General features: G+C 38.5%; 2 protein-coding genes across 2 annotated transcripts; one reads left to right on the forward strand and one right to left on the reverse strand.

Annotated features, from left to right (window-relative positions):
• Positions 1–927: 927 nt before the first annotated feature.
• On the forward strand, positions 928–2,583 carry LOC120349716. Its single transcript, XM_039420246.1, has one exon. The coding sequence runs from the start codon at positions 928–930 to the stop codon at positions 2,581–2,583; it is 1,656 nt and encodes a 551-aa protein (XP_039276180.1).
• A 2,259-nt stretch (positions 2,584–4,842) lies between these two features.
• On the reverse strand, positions 4,843–7,860 carry LOC111046854 (peroxisomal biogenesis factor 3). Its single transcript, XM_039422038.1, has one exon. The coding sequence runs from the start codon at positions 7,587–7,589 to the stop codon at positions 6,405–6,407; it is 1,185 nt and encodes a 394-aa protein (XP_039277972.1). The 5' UTR covers positions 7,590–7,860; the 3' UTR covers positions 4,843–6,404.
• Between the last annotated feature and the right edge of the window lie 7,418 nt (positions 7,861–15,278).

The raw sequence follows: 15,278 nt of genomic DNA on the forward strand, positions 1-15,278 counted from the left end.
GCCGTATGTTTATGTGCCTCTACTGCCAGCCGACCTTCCGGAATCAACGGCCAAGCTACATGAAGCGTTTTTTCAGGCGCTTTTGCACTGCCGGCGGACAAGTGGGCAGGGTAGGAAGCCCTCCAACTGGCTGATAATGGTATCCGCCAATGCAAAAACGCGTTATGTTTTTAAGGCCAATGTTATACGAGCGCTAATGCCGTGGCGTTTTTAGCGTCGCGTTAACTGAGCAATGGTACTTCCAAGGTGCGCGCCAACAATGCTGTGTACTATGGAAGTATCATTTCCCAGTTGACGCGATGCTAAAACGCCGCGGCATTAGCGCTTGTATAACATGGACCTTAGAAAAAGGATTGAGACGTCTTTTGCAGCAATATTAGGCCTACTAATGAAGTCACTCTTATTTATTTATTCATTCATACATTGATAGAATATCATTCTCAATTATGAATGATTGGGAAAGGAACAACAGGCTTAAAGCCCAACACTGTCCCTTTCCCAAATTTGGATAGAAATTGTCCAGAAATAGGTTATGTTTATCACTTCATAAGAAATTTAGCCCAATTTTGAGTCCATAATAATATAAACTAGGAATTTAGAATCTTGATTTGTGTTGAGTGAAAAATAGTGCTCACATTCAACATTTGTACGAGCACTCACGAATGCATGGCTACCGAGAGTAATTTATTGTTGAGCCAAGTGATTAAAACGATCAACGACCGTGCTCAGATGTTCCATAGCAATTATGTAAAACTGTTTCGAGATTCTCTTCAATTTTATATATTACTCGTGGCGGTGTTTTAAGTTGTAAAATTCAGTTTCTATTGAAACTTAGAAATACTTTTTTTAAGGTACCTACCTATTGTGAAGTATTATATGTTCTAATTTCAACCTGTCCTATGCCAAAGTGAATGATGGGGTTTTAACATGTTTGGGGGTAAGGCTGTTCCTCCACGTGGTGCCCCTGGACCAACTGCATACGACATGATTTCGAAAATGGATACTCTTCGCGCTCTCAAAGAGTTTCACCAAAGTTTTATATTAGCAGTTGGAGAACAAAATGCAGCCAATACAGGTGATACAAGAATATATGCCTCTAAACGGCCCTTGTCAGGGCCACCCCTTGTGACAATCTCAATCAATATTGAGGGCTTATCTCGTATTAAGGAAGACATACTTAGTAATATTTGTAAGACACGTCGATGTGATGTGCTGTGCCTACAAGAGACACATAGAACTGATGCTCAAAGCAGACCCAATATACATGGCATGGAACTGGTTTCAGAGATCCCTCACAGGCAATACGGTAGCTGTATTTTTGTCAGAAATGACTTGAAAGTGATATCCTCATACGCAACAAATAATAATAACATTGAAATAATCACATTGGAACTATCTAACTGCACAGTCACATCAGTGTATAAACCTCCAGGAGTCGACTTTGACTTCAGCAGCACCCAAAATTTCAACAACAAGGAGTGTAAAATTGTAGTGGGAGACTTCAATAGCCATAGTGAGAAATGGGGTTACCCAGTAACAAACGCAGATGGCGAGAGAGTGGAACACTGGGCAATGAATAACGGCCTTTCTCTTCTTCTATTTGACCCTAAACAAAGCACATCCTTCAATAGCAAAAGGTGGAGGTCGGGAACTAACCCAGACAATATTTTCGTTACAGAGAAATTCAGAGCTTCATGTGATAAGAATATCTTAGATGCTATTCCAAACACCCAACACAGACCTCTTATCCTGGAGGTGGTCCCATCAATCAGGGTGAGAAAGGTTCCCTTGAAACGAAGATTCAACTTCAAAAAAGCAAACTGGAACTCTTTCACAGCCCAGATGGAAAAAGGCATAGCAAATATCCAACCACATCCAGCAGAATATGGGAGTTTCTTGAATCTACTAAAAACTACATCTTATAGCAGCATACCCCGTGGTTGTAGACAAAACTATATTCCAGGATTCTCTGATGATCTTCAGCAACTGTACAATAATTATATGGACTCCTTCAATACTAACCCTTTCTCAGACAACACTCACAAACTAGGAGAAGAGCTAAACTCAAGGATTGCAGACTGCAGAAGGCAAACTTGGTGCAAGACGCTTGAGGGAGTGGACATGAAGAGGAATAGCTACAAAGCTTGGCAACTCATTAGGAAGCTGAACTGTGAGAGTCAACCAAAAAGCCTCCATACAAATGTTTCTCCTAAGCAAGTGGCTCACGTGTTGATTGAGAATGGTAAACCTGTGAATAGAATCAGGCAGAAGAAAATCATAAGATGTCATAATAGAGAAACCAACATCTTCCAGGTCCCACTGAGAGTAGATGAAATTGAATCTGCATTAAGATTACTGATGCCTCGCAAGTCTCCAGGCATAGATGAGGTGTTTAATGAGCAACTCCTCCACCTTGGCCCTGCAGCAAAGATGTGGATCACAGACTTATTCAATAACGTCATAGTCCAAGAGCGCATACCTGCAATTTGGAAGAATCAAAAGTCATTGCAGTTTGCAAACCTGGAAAGGACCCTGAGTGCCCAAAATCCTATCGACCAATCTCACTTCTGTCCATTTGTATAAACTTTTCGAGAGAGTTATCCTCAATAGAATATCTTCTCTTATAGAGAGCAAATTAATCCCTCAACAAGCTGGTTTCGGCCCAGGAAAATCATGTACAGGCCAAGTACTAAACCTGACTAAATACATTGAGGATGTTTCCAGGAGAAGAAGGTTAGTGGCATGGTTCTGGTTGATCTGTCAGCAGCGTACGACACAATTAATCATAGACAACTCCTTCACAAACTATATAATGTGACATACGATTACAGTTTGATAAAGGTTATCCGCTTGATGCTCACTGATAGACGTTTCCAAGTCCATATAAAGAACAATTGTAGCAAGTGGTACAAACAAAAGAATGGACTACCACAAGGAAGTGTCCTGGCTCCTGCCCTTTTCAATGTTTTTGTGAATGAACAACCTATTGGAGACAGCACAAAACATTTCATTTATGCTGATGACCTGGCAGTAGCAGCCAAAGGAAACACCTTTAAAGAAGTCGAAGACAAGCTGAATAGTTTCATTCCAGAGTTAGTCAAATACTACAAAGCAAATCTCCTGAAGGTGAACACAACAAAGACTGTAGTAAGTGCTTTCCACCTCAGAAACAAAGAAGCCCAAAGGGAGCTTAAAATCTTTGGTCTGGCCAGCAGCTGACACATGTGGCAAACCCAACTTATCTTGGTGTTCAATTGGACAGAAGCCTGACATTCAAAGCTCACTGTGAAAAAACGAAAAAGAAGGTCAACTCCAGAAATGCACTCTTACGCAAGCTGGTTGGGTCTGCCTGGGGTGCTGATGCTCACACCCTGCGAACAACAGCCTTAGCCCTGTGTTTCTCCACTGGTGAATATGCTTGTCCTGTGTGGGGTCGCTCAGCCCATGCTAAGAAGGTAGACGTGGCTCTCAACGAAAGCTGCCGGATTGTGACTGGCTGCCTAAAACCAACTAAAACTCACTACCTCTACCACTGAGTGGGATAGCCCCTCCATCAATCCGGAGAAAGATAGCAGGTAGGGCCGAGCGAACTCGTCAAGCTAATGATGAAAGGCATCCAATGTTTGGCCATACCCCTGCAATTCACCGTTTGAAGTCCCGTCGCAGCTTTCTAACAGAGACACAGGAGCTGGGCTCCTCAGCACCACAAGAAAGAATTCGACTCTGGCATGAGGGTGCAGATGCCACTGACTCAGTGCTGAGGGAGCAACTGCCAGCAGGAGCAGAGCTACCGTACAGTAAATGGAAAACTCTGAACCGCCTTAGAGCAGAGTGTGCTTGCACTAAAGAAACCGCACTACTTGGAGGCAGATTGATGATCCTTATTGTGACTGTGGAGACATCCAGTCAGATGACCACCTCCTAAAGTGCCGTCTTGCACCAGCATGCAATCGACAAGACCTCTTTAATTTTAATGACGAAGCTGCTATAACAGTGGATTACTATTCTAATTTAGGCATATAATACAAGTATAATCACCTGACACGAACGAACGAACGAAATGAAATTGTCACTGAAGCAGTCTATCTGGATCTACCCAGTCAAGTACCAAGACAACCAAGTATCAAGTAACGCATTAAGCAAAGGAACATAATAACAGAAACTTTGGGAATTGTTTTAATAGAGATGAAAGTGAAATATCTTTTTTTTCAATTTTAGATCAAGTGAAAATTTTCTGCTAGTTCTACGGTTTGTGAGATAAACAACAGGCCTACTAAAGACGGAAATAGGCAATATTTCAGGAAAATAGAACTCCGAAACCTCCTCCTCTTGATAAAAACTCTCAGAAATTAAATTCAATAAATTAAATACAGTGAGTGACTTTGGACCACATAGGCAAGCTGAGAAAAATTAGTTATTACCATTGAAGGGTACTCCACAGATGAAGACAAAATTTTAGTCGGGTAATTCTGATATTTTATTATAAACGAAGCCATGAACTTATATACAGTGTAAAAAACAAGAAATTAATGATTTAGGTACGATTTTGTTGAAGTTATTTATGTGACACTTGGTAGCCACCACACCCAATAAGTATAACGTCCTTGCATTTTTTCTCACAAACGCATCTCATTTATATGTATGACTGAACTACTAACTACCTTATATAAAGTACCTAGCTTGGTAACACTCTACCTTTCTTTCAATGAACATCTTTTATGCATTTCTAATTGAATGACAATATCCTCTCAGATTACAAGTTCCTGTTTTTTGCTGACAATTTGACATTCAGTTGAATTATAGACAAGGAAAACTTTATTGAAATGAATAATTCCGTTCCAACAATAATACTTTATTATTATTATTTAAGATCATCTCCTTTATACAAAATACAAATAATCACCAGTGTCACAAAATCAAAAAAACCAGAAAGGTGGATTGAATAAATAATATGGAACAACATTATAATATTCACTTACCAAAAATACCAAATCTCTAAACAAATAATGATAAATTATAAAATAGTTCAGTCAACCTGTGCAGAAGAGTTCCATTCAATCCAACCCAATATTGAAAGTTACATACATTTTTTTTGAGCACACAAAGTCTTATCTCTAAATTTTATAAAACCAATTAAGTTTTGGTCAAAAACATTCACTAGTAGAAACTAAACACTTTATATTGCAGCAAATCTGAATAATTCAGCTTTTTATAGTTTTTTAATGCAATGATATTGTATTCAATGAGGACCGAACAAAGTGTATCTGTAAACCGCCCTTAGATCATACATTGAAAGCTTTGTGAGTTCTAACCCCTTAATCAATGTTTCTACCTTTGTTGCATATCCATACTTTTTCACTATTAAAATTAAACTTGAATTTTAATAAACACGTATGGAGTGAAAATGCTCTTACATTGGTAGTGACGATCGTTTCGACCTGTTGTTGGTCATCATCAGACTATCCTGCCAAGTCTGATGATGACCAACAACAGGTCGAAACGATCATCACTACCAATGTAAGTGCATTTTCACTCCATGAGTGTTTTTTAAAATTCAAGTTTAATTTCTACCTTTATGATGCCTTGTAGACACAGTGCGATTCGCATGACGGCGATGGGATATGAACAATTATCGCCAATCCATGGTTGAATGGATGAAATTGTTGTTAACAAGCAAATTGCAGTGGTCTACACAAAACTTCATTGTTTAATACATGAAGATAGATAAAAGGTAATGGGTTAGGATAGATAATGAATTGTTATAAATGTGAAATTATGTTCAGAATAAAGACAATAATTGATTTTACTCGGGTAAGTTACCGAAGTTGGTAATGAGGCTTCTAATATTATGACATTTAACATTGATAAATGTTGAATATCGCTAAAAGTTCAACATTCCAAAGAAACAAATTTTGTTCAAAATATGTATTACCATAGAGAAGCAATAGCGTAAGTATATATCCCATGGTATAAGGCGTTTATGTTGCAACTTTTACTGTTATCTCAAGCCGATTACTGTCGATTTTTACTGTTTTGTTGGGGTGAAAGTGTATGAACGACACAGTATGAGAGACTACGAGCGTCACACAGCTTCACGGGAAAGAACTACGTGGACTATCGGCTTGAGATAACAGTAAAAGTTGCGACATAAACGTCCTATACCATGGGATATCTACTTATGCTATTGTTTCTCTATGGTATTACCCTATCCATGTTCCAATTGAATAATGATTTTTTACGAATAGGCCATTGAAAGAGAACGGAGAAAATGGAGTATGTAAAGGCTGCATGAATGAGTTATCTAATTATTGTAGTTGCTTACGGGGTTCAATATTTTCCTTGAAAATTAAAAATGATTAAGAATACTGATGAACGACAAAAAATCCCTATACTATGATTATCCATCACCTATTATCAAAGCGGACATTAGTATTGCAGCAAAATGCTTCATAAACATTAGCACCGTACACTTTGAGATTGCGCATATTGATGAAATCTTGCATCCATTGATCACAAGCCGAGCTTCCTGACATGCCATTAATTATTGGAATCAACTTGGCCATTGGAATGGTAGATTTATTAATACTAACAATAGTGCCGTTTGGGACCGAGGTCTGAGTGACTGATGATAGTAGTTTTTGGCATGCAGCTGAAGTTGAAGGCACAGCTTGTGTGATTGCAGTGTCGCCACTACTCTCACGGGGTGGAATCACAAACTCGGATATTCGATCCATCACTTGAGAAAAGCCTCGACTCACGCACGAAGTGCCCAACGACCTTACTTCACTACTGCTTATTAGGTCGATGGTTTCTTCCCATAGATTCTTCAGTAACGGCTCATTGTAAGGAACAATATCGGTGGGCTGTCCTGTGGACGAGGACGCTAGAACAAATGTGGACAAGTTTTTTATGGGGTTCTTGACATCGGAGGAAATGGAGGACTGGATTGCCCAGAAGTATCGTTCAATATCTGGCAACGACAGTGGCTTTTTCAAAGATTCATTCTCCAAAACTAATCTGACTTTCTTCTCAATTAGTGAGCTCAACTCTTCTATTCCAACCGTTAGAAAGTGTTGACAACTTGACAAGTATTGCTCCTGATGTTCGTTTGATATGGTAACAGGACTATCTGTGCAACCATTGCTATTTATTTTGGATTCACAATAAATATAGCCGCCTATGATGTTGAGCTGGGTTCTTAGCATGATAACTATCATTGCACCAGCATAAACAAGAGTAGCTAATCTGGCAAATGCGATTATCTTCAGTTCTTCCCATAAAGCAATTTTATCTTCTGCTACACCACTTTTTAAATTGCTTACAATCATTTTTGTGTCAAAAAGCTCTTCTATTTTGTTGTAGAGGGATGAGGAAAGGGACAAAATAGTTTGGTTGCATGTTCTTTCATTTTTTTCAAAATGCTCTTTTCGAATACTATACTCCAACAATTCTTTCATCTCTTCTTCCTGCCATTTAAGCAGTCTTCGAGTTGCAAGTCTGTATAAAGCATACATTGCACCACTAAACAGACCTCCAATTACAATCTTTCTCCTATGACGATAAATGAACCGCTTCATGCCCGAAAACATTTTAGAATTCAATAACTATTCGCAGAGAACCAAGTAAGAAAACATTAGAATAATTAAAAATAAAGATAAATTCACCATTTAGTTGTTCGTATTATACCTTTGAGCTCAGTTCATAACACATCCTCAAGGTATTGTTGCAGTAACAGTCTGATGAACAGTTCAGTATATCGATGAACAACTTCAACACCAAAAACACTTGTTGGAGCATCCGGAAATTTGATCCAACAGCAGTTTCATCATTTGGAAGTTATGGATATTTCCCATGAATGATCTGAAATTGAAAAGGATAATTTAAATTTCGTAATTTCGTGAAATAAAATTAAAACAACAAATTCATTACAAATAATTCCATCATTACAAATGGAACAATCAAATTCCACAAAGATCGTTACTAACAATATAATATATTACTTTAAAATAAGAACACTAAAGATTAAAAAATAAAATGATTAAAACTAAAAGAATAATTGAATTCTGATGTAGTGAGAACACAAACTCTTAAAACGTTTCAACAAGATAAACATCAATTCTATGCGTTATGTCGCCCCAGGTATTTTCATTTTCATCTGGTTGCTAAACTAGACTTTTGATGTAACTATTATTGAGAACGACTTGATATTGTCCGAACAACTAATTTATTAAAACTCTTTGTGTTACTTGTTGCGGTTGTTACTACCTCAACCTTCTTTTCATCATCAATTTCAGTTTAAAAAATTAGGCTTATATTATATTATACTATTAATATATTAGAATTATAATTTTTGGTTGTGTCAAGAGGGCTATTATGGGAAGTATTTCTTCCTGGTGCCCTCATATTGTAAATTATTAGGTGCCCTAGTAATTAATCTTGTAATTAATCTCAGAATGTTTTGATAAATTCATTTGTAATCAATCTCATTTGTGATCATTCTCAAAATGTTTTGTTAAATTGGTGGTTCTGACAATATGAAGTAGTTTTCATTCAATATTTTTTCTAACAAGACACAGCATATTGAGCCGTGTTCACATCTAGCGGACTTTGGATCAACCAAAAAGTTTGTTGATGTTCTGAACATATTCAGATTGTTCGTAGAAGAAAGTTCGTTGCACTGTAGAGTGGTCGCATCCTCAAAGAAAAGTTTGTTCGGAGATAATGGTGGATCTAATAAAATAATTTTTTCCCATCTATAATGGGGCAGAATTATTTCTATTTACCATGTAAAACTAAAGTATTGCAAAATGATTCAACATAAAAAATAAGGCTTATGAATTACTGCAGTCATACAAATGACTGAGTAATGGGGTCCTAAGGTTAGGATCTGGTACTTTTGAGAGACGTAACCAGCCAAGCGACAATTCTAAAAGCAAAATCTTAACGTCAAACGAAACCGGTAAAACAAGTTTCTCACATGAGTTCAAATTCAAATTTATTTCTCAAAAAACATACACAATTATAATGATATAAATATTATAACATCTAATACAAGAAAAATACTATTAAATATATAAATAATCCCAAAACTGCAGTACCGTATATTTTTTATGTCCACCTATCTTTAAGGAGTAGCCTACAAGGTAAAACCTGAGAAATTTAACCACAAGGTAAAACTACAAGGTAAAACTAAGAAATTTAACCAAATTAAGGACAAAGATTAGTGGAATTTACACACAAATGTTGTGGGACACATAATTCAAAGAAAGTAGCTTCATAAGAGAAAAAATTACGCGCCCAATCTTAAACCAAACCTACTTCACTTTGCATCCAGAATAGGAACTACTTTTCTACTCTTCAATGAAGGAAAAACCCAGAAATTAATGTGGACTCTCGTCACCACAAATCTCAATCAAACTTCAGATACCCTCCTTGGATTTGGCATTGTATCAATGTTCACAACAATAGAAGAATTTGAATTTGAACTCAAGTCCCAGTTGACAAGAGAGCAATTGGGTAAGACTGGGTCACAGTATACATACAGTATGGAAACTTGGCTATAGTGAGGTCCACTTATAATGGCAGTGTACGATTCACAATACTGTTGCTGTCCTTTTCTATCATACAACAAAACAGATAGCACTATCTCTCTCTCACCTTGCAATGTTGTCTATAGTGAGGTCCAAGTTATAATGGCAGTGGATAAAGATAGAAAAATAGGAATGCCGATTCTCTGCATTAATTAATAATATATCTATACTGTCAAAAACATGATTGGCATCTTCGTGGACCTAGAAAAGAATAGTACCACCGGCTATGTCGAATGATAGACAAGGATAGCAAAACCAAAGTTGATCAAATACTGTCATTATAACGTGGACATCACTATATTTGCCAGAATATTTTATATTCACTTTTGATAGTGACTGTACAAAACTGAACAAACCATATTCTCAGCCGCCATTTTCATTATTCATTCTATCAAAATATTTGAGTACACAAGTCGTATAATTGATTTAAAATGTATTTTTGAAACAATGAAATAATTTTTAAACATTACCGAATGAGAAACACAAATTAAAATACCTGAAATGACATTTTAAAAGTTGATAACTAACCATCCTAGACTTCATCCATGCTTCAGTTAGCCTACCCGTATAGGTTAGATCTACTCGTACCGGTATGATGAAGTCTAGGATGGTTAGATATCAACTTTTAAAATGTCATTTCAGGTATTTTAATTTATGTTTCTCATACGGTAATGTCTAAAAATTATTTCATTGTTTCAAAAATACATTTTAAATCAATTATACGACTTGTGTACTCAAATATTTTGATAGAATGAAGAAAAAAATGGCGTCTGGAATTGTTTGTTTACTTTTGTACAGTCACTGTCAAAGTAAAAATAAAATATTCTGGCAAACTGACAACATTGCAAAGCGAGAGAGAGATAGCGCTATCTGTCTTGTTGTATGATAGAAAAGGACAGCAACATATTGTAAATCGTAACACTGCCATTATAACGTGGACCGCACTATAGTATTGATGGGAGGTTCGGATCACTTTACTGATCGGGATCTATTGATCTCGTTCACTGCCGCGAGCCAATCAAAAGACCAGGATTGGAACTTCCTAAGGTCACGTGACGTGTCTAATGTTTGTAAAAAGCATTGGTTAGACAGGCGTTTGATTGACAGTTTCCATTCTGTACCTATTCTGTGACTGGGTATTGACTGAGTTGACAATCATGGATAAGAGTGTGTGAGGACAGGGGCATTCCTGGGTTGATCGCGTCATTCAAATACATTTTTAACAGAGGTGGTAGTGGAGTGGATCAGATGCTGGCTTAATGTTTCAGAGGCCTGGGATCAAATCCCGGCCCGGGCAAAATATTAAAAATTTAAAAATATAAAAAATATTGAATTTTTATTGAGAGCGTGAGCACTGGATCACTGCCATCTGAACTGTTAGTTTTTTTTCATGTGTTTGTACGTGTTTTGATTTTTTGACGCCATCGATCCCACAATTGTGGGTATGGATGAAGCTGAAGGTATTAAGGTATATTTATCTCGGGCCACTCCCGTGTTTCGGACGGACACGTTAAGTCATCGGTCCCGGCTGCCTAAAAATCAGTTATTAGGTCATGTCAGAGGCCCTGCAATTGATCATTTACGAATGAAAACTCTGACACCAGATCTAAGCCAGCAAGGTCACTCAATATTACCATAGAGAAACAATAGCATAAGTAGATATCCCATGGTATAGGGCGTTTATGTCGCAACTTTTACTGTTATCCCAAGCCGATAGTTCACATAGTTCTTTCCTATGCAGCTGTGTGACGCAGGTAGTCTCTCAAATTGTACCATTAATACACTATCACCCCAACAAAACAGTAAAAATTGACAATAATCACCAGTAATCGGCTTGAGATAACAGTAAAAGTTGCGACATAAATTCCCTATACCATGGATATTACTTATATTATCGTTCTCTATGATATTACTAGTAGTTCTGTGAACAGTAGACCTCGCGCTCCGTAAGTTACATTGACCTGTTATGTTTTCTCAAAAATTAATAAATATTTATCAATTTAAAATGTCTAGAAAAAATCCTAAATAAACATAGAGCTTTCTGTCCTATCGTGCCGTAACGTGTTGTCCCGGAATGTGAGTGTGAGCGCTGTTATCAGGTCTGGCTGCAACTGTCTACAATGTTGATGGAAAGATACATTTTCAAGATGTTCGATGTTTTTGAACGGGTAGTATTATAGTCCACTAGACAGCTGATTTATGATGAATAATTCTATAGTCTGATTTTTACTCTAATATTGGCGTATGAAGGAGGCTCCTTTTTCCTTTTATATTATCCTTGAAAATCAAAATTTCCAAAAACCTTGTATATACGTCGACGCGCAATTTAAAAAGGAACATACCTGTCAAATTTCATGAAAATCTATTAGCGCGTTTCGCCGTTAATGCGCAACATATGAACATTTAAACATTAAGAGAAATGCCAAACCGTCGACTTGAATCTTAGACCTCACTTCTCTCGGTCAATTATTATTATCATGAAAATAAACTGATTAAACAGACCAAACACTTTACTTGATTATGATCAATCAGCCACTTAGACAAGCAAAATTTGAAGACACTTACTGGACGCACCCTCACCGACTCTGGTAAGGGGTTAAACATACTCGCGCCAGCACCGGGAAACAGCCCTTACTTTCTACATACGACAGTGTGCTACATCTAAATGTGTCCTTCTCCGAGTGTTGTAGGAGTGCACTTTCTCTCTTTGCTGTAGTGATGCTGCTCCTCACATAATCGGAGTGAAGCCAGAATGTAGGATCCACAAACTGTGTGGATGCTCAATCTGTGGAATATTGACTGTTTATGCGCATTACAGCATACCTGCTGTATAATAAGCAGTATAAATTGTCTACCATGTGGTGAATATCCTCAGATCAGGATACCATATTGTTTTTGGGTACCAAAAACTGCATGGTACAACATCAGCAATCACCCAATTCTTAGCAACCCTCTCAACTTCCTGGAAAGATATGACTTTTGAAAAGATAAATAACAAGTATGATGCTCATTGCCAGTCCAATCCTCGAATTAGGCATTTACACAGTCTGTGGACATCTGGTGATTATATTTTGGCTTCTCTGCAATGTTAAGCTGCGTACACATACTCGCGCTTCCAACCCGCACCGAGCACGCTCCTCCCTCGTACCGCCCTCGTTCCTCCATCGCACGGCAGTCGCTCCGCCTCCGCTCTTCAGTCGCACCCATCATGCACATTACGGAAGATGTTAGATCTTCTCGCGTTCCCCGGTCGAACCACTATTGCTCGCCGGTCGATCATCAATCGCTCTGCTGGAGTAACGTTCGGTTGCGGAGCAGAGCGACAGTCTGTACGCACCTCTATGCAAGGACAATGTTATGCTGGCTCATTGCCAGCCCAATCCTCGAATTAGGCATTTACACAGTCTGTGGTCATCTGGTGATTAATTTTGGCTTCTCTGCAATGTTATGCAATGACATATATGTAACACATCATTGGAGGGAGAAATTTCACTCCTACAACACTCGGAGAAAAATTTGAATGTGTCACATTGTCGTCTGTCAAACTATCAAGAGCTGTTAGAGACTGTCTCCCGGTGCTGGCAATGAAAATTTTCAAAGAGTCAGAGTCAAAGAGAATGCATCCAGCATGCATTATCAGACATCCTTATCAAAGTGGCTGATTAACAGGAATACTTCAATGTAATAGAAAATTTAAAATTTGCTACTGGATTTTTTCGCATAACTCACAGGAATGGAGGAACTGCAATATACCTGAGGGAGAATTTAAGTTTTGATCGTCTGGATCTGAGTACCTTCAGTGCTGAGCTAGATATTGAACTTGCAGGAGTAAAGATTGATGAGTATTCTGTTATTATCGTCTCAGTCTATCGCTCTCCAAATGGCAATATTGAACATTTTTTCAATGCTATGGACAAATGTCTTTCAAGTTTAAGTAATTTGCACTTGCCTATTGTACTTGGTGGTGATTTGAATATCCAGTTAAATGTTAATGACAGTATCTATCACACATTTAGGTGTATTCTCCAAAGTCATGGAATGTACATTACAAATCATGCGCCCACCCGAGGAAATAATTGCTTGGATACTGTTGCTACTTCTCTTGACACTTGGAGCTATAATGTAGTTGTTCAGGACCCTTTGATTGCCGATCACGATGCAGTGGTGATAGATGTTTGGCGGAGCGTGATGAGTGACACCCCCCATACCTTGCCATGGCACAATCTTTATAAAAAATCAGTGAGAAAAATCGATCCTGATAAGTTTCCACTATTGAAGATGGCATTGGCTAATGTGAACTGGACAATGATACTTCCTGGCTGTACGGATAACCCTGAAGAGTTATTCGATACATTTTTCAAAAAATTCACAGAAGTATTTGAGAACATTTTTCCTTCAAGAACACAGAAGCTACAAAGTTGCCAGACTCATAAAAAAATGAAAAATAAGTCATGGTACACACCTAGACTTCAATTGCTCAAGAATATTGTTCTTTCACTAAACTATCAGAGCAGGGCTAGCCTCAATGATGAGGATAAAAAGAAACCTATTTACAAACGCCCAGCATGGATTCAGGCAGGGAAAGTCAACGGTCACTGCGGTATCACAGCTAGTTGCTGAGATCCTCAACTCTTTTGAGGCGGGTGACTCTGTGTCTCTTGCTCTGGCGGACTTGAGCAAGGCTTTTGAGTGTGTTTCACACGATATTCTCCTCAAGAAACTGGCTGCTTATGGAGTGCGCGGTCCAGTCCTTGCCACCTTCAGAGCCTACCTTTCCGATAGGAGGCAGGTTCTTACCCTTGATGGAGCGAACTCAGGTCCACTACGGGTTCGTCACGGAGTGCCACAAGGTTCAGTGATTGGTCCTGTTTTGTTCCTGGTAATGATAAATGACCTTGGATTTATGGGCAACATCCTCATGTTTGCTGACGATGCCACTATTTTCGCAAGGGGTAGAGCACCAGATTTGTCCAAGAGGTTGGCAGCAGATATTTTTGAACAGGCGAAGCAGTGGTTCACCAGCAATGAGCTGATGCTTAATGAAAGCAAAACCCAGGAGACAACATGCACTCTTGTTCGGGAGCAGCTTGACGATCTCACAGAAGTGAAGCTACTGGGTTTTACACTGGATGCTAAACTTGGCTGGAGTAGCCACATTGATAACACCTGTAGGAAACTAGCCAGAATGATGTACCTACTGAGACGTCTGAAGCCATTAATCTCCAGGAAGCATCTGGTGGAGGTGTATTTTGCTATGTTTCATAGCCATATCAACTATGGACTTCAGTTATGGGGGCACGCTCCAGGCTGTAAAGATGTACTGCTCCAGCAGAAGAAGGCTCTAAGAATCCTAGATTCGGCGGGATACTTGGACCACTGCCGACCCATCTTTATCAAGCTGAGAATATTCACGGTATACAATCAATATATCTGGCTCTCCCTGTTGCACGCAAGGGATAATTTCCACTTGCTCACAAGAAGAGAAGACAGACACTCCTACAACACCAGAGGGAAAGCGAAAATAGACATCCCTTTCTGCAGGCTGAGTAAGAAGAAGGATTGTTTCCCAATACTAGCCCTGAGGATTTACAACGCCTTACCTGACAGTGTGAAGAACTTGGACGACAGGAGCTTCAGAACAAAAATCAAAAACTGGTTAATAGAGTCTCCATTCTATTCAGTGGAGGA

Source organism: Nilaparvata lugens, chromosome 2 (assembly GCF_014356525.2).
Source record: "Nilaparvata lugens isolate BPH chromosome 2, ASM1435652v1, whole genome shotgun sequence".
Lineage (NCBI taxonomy): Eukaryota > Metazoa > Arthropoda > Insecta > Hemiptera > Delphacidae > Nilaparvata > Nilaparvata lugens.

Bases quoted from the DNA above. Each gene is read 5' to 3' on its own strand.
- LOC111046854 (XM_039422038.1), bottom strand. From the start codon at position 7,589: ATGTTTTCGGGCATGAAGCGGTTCATTTATCGTCATAGGAGAAAGATT.
- LOC120349716 (XM_039420246.1), top strand. From the start codon at position 928: ATGTTTGGGGGTAAGGCTGTTCCTCCACGTGGTGCCCCTGGACCAACT.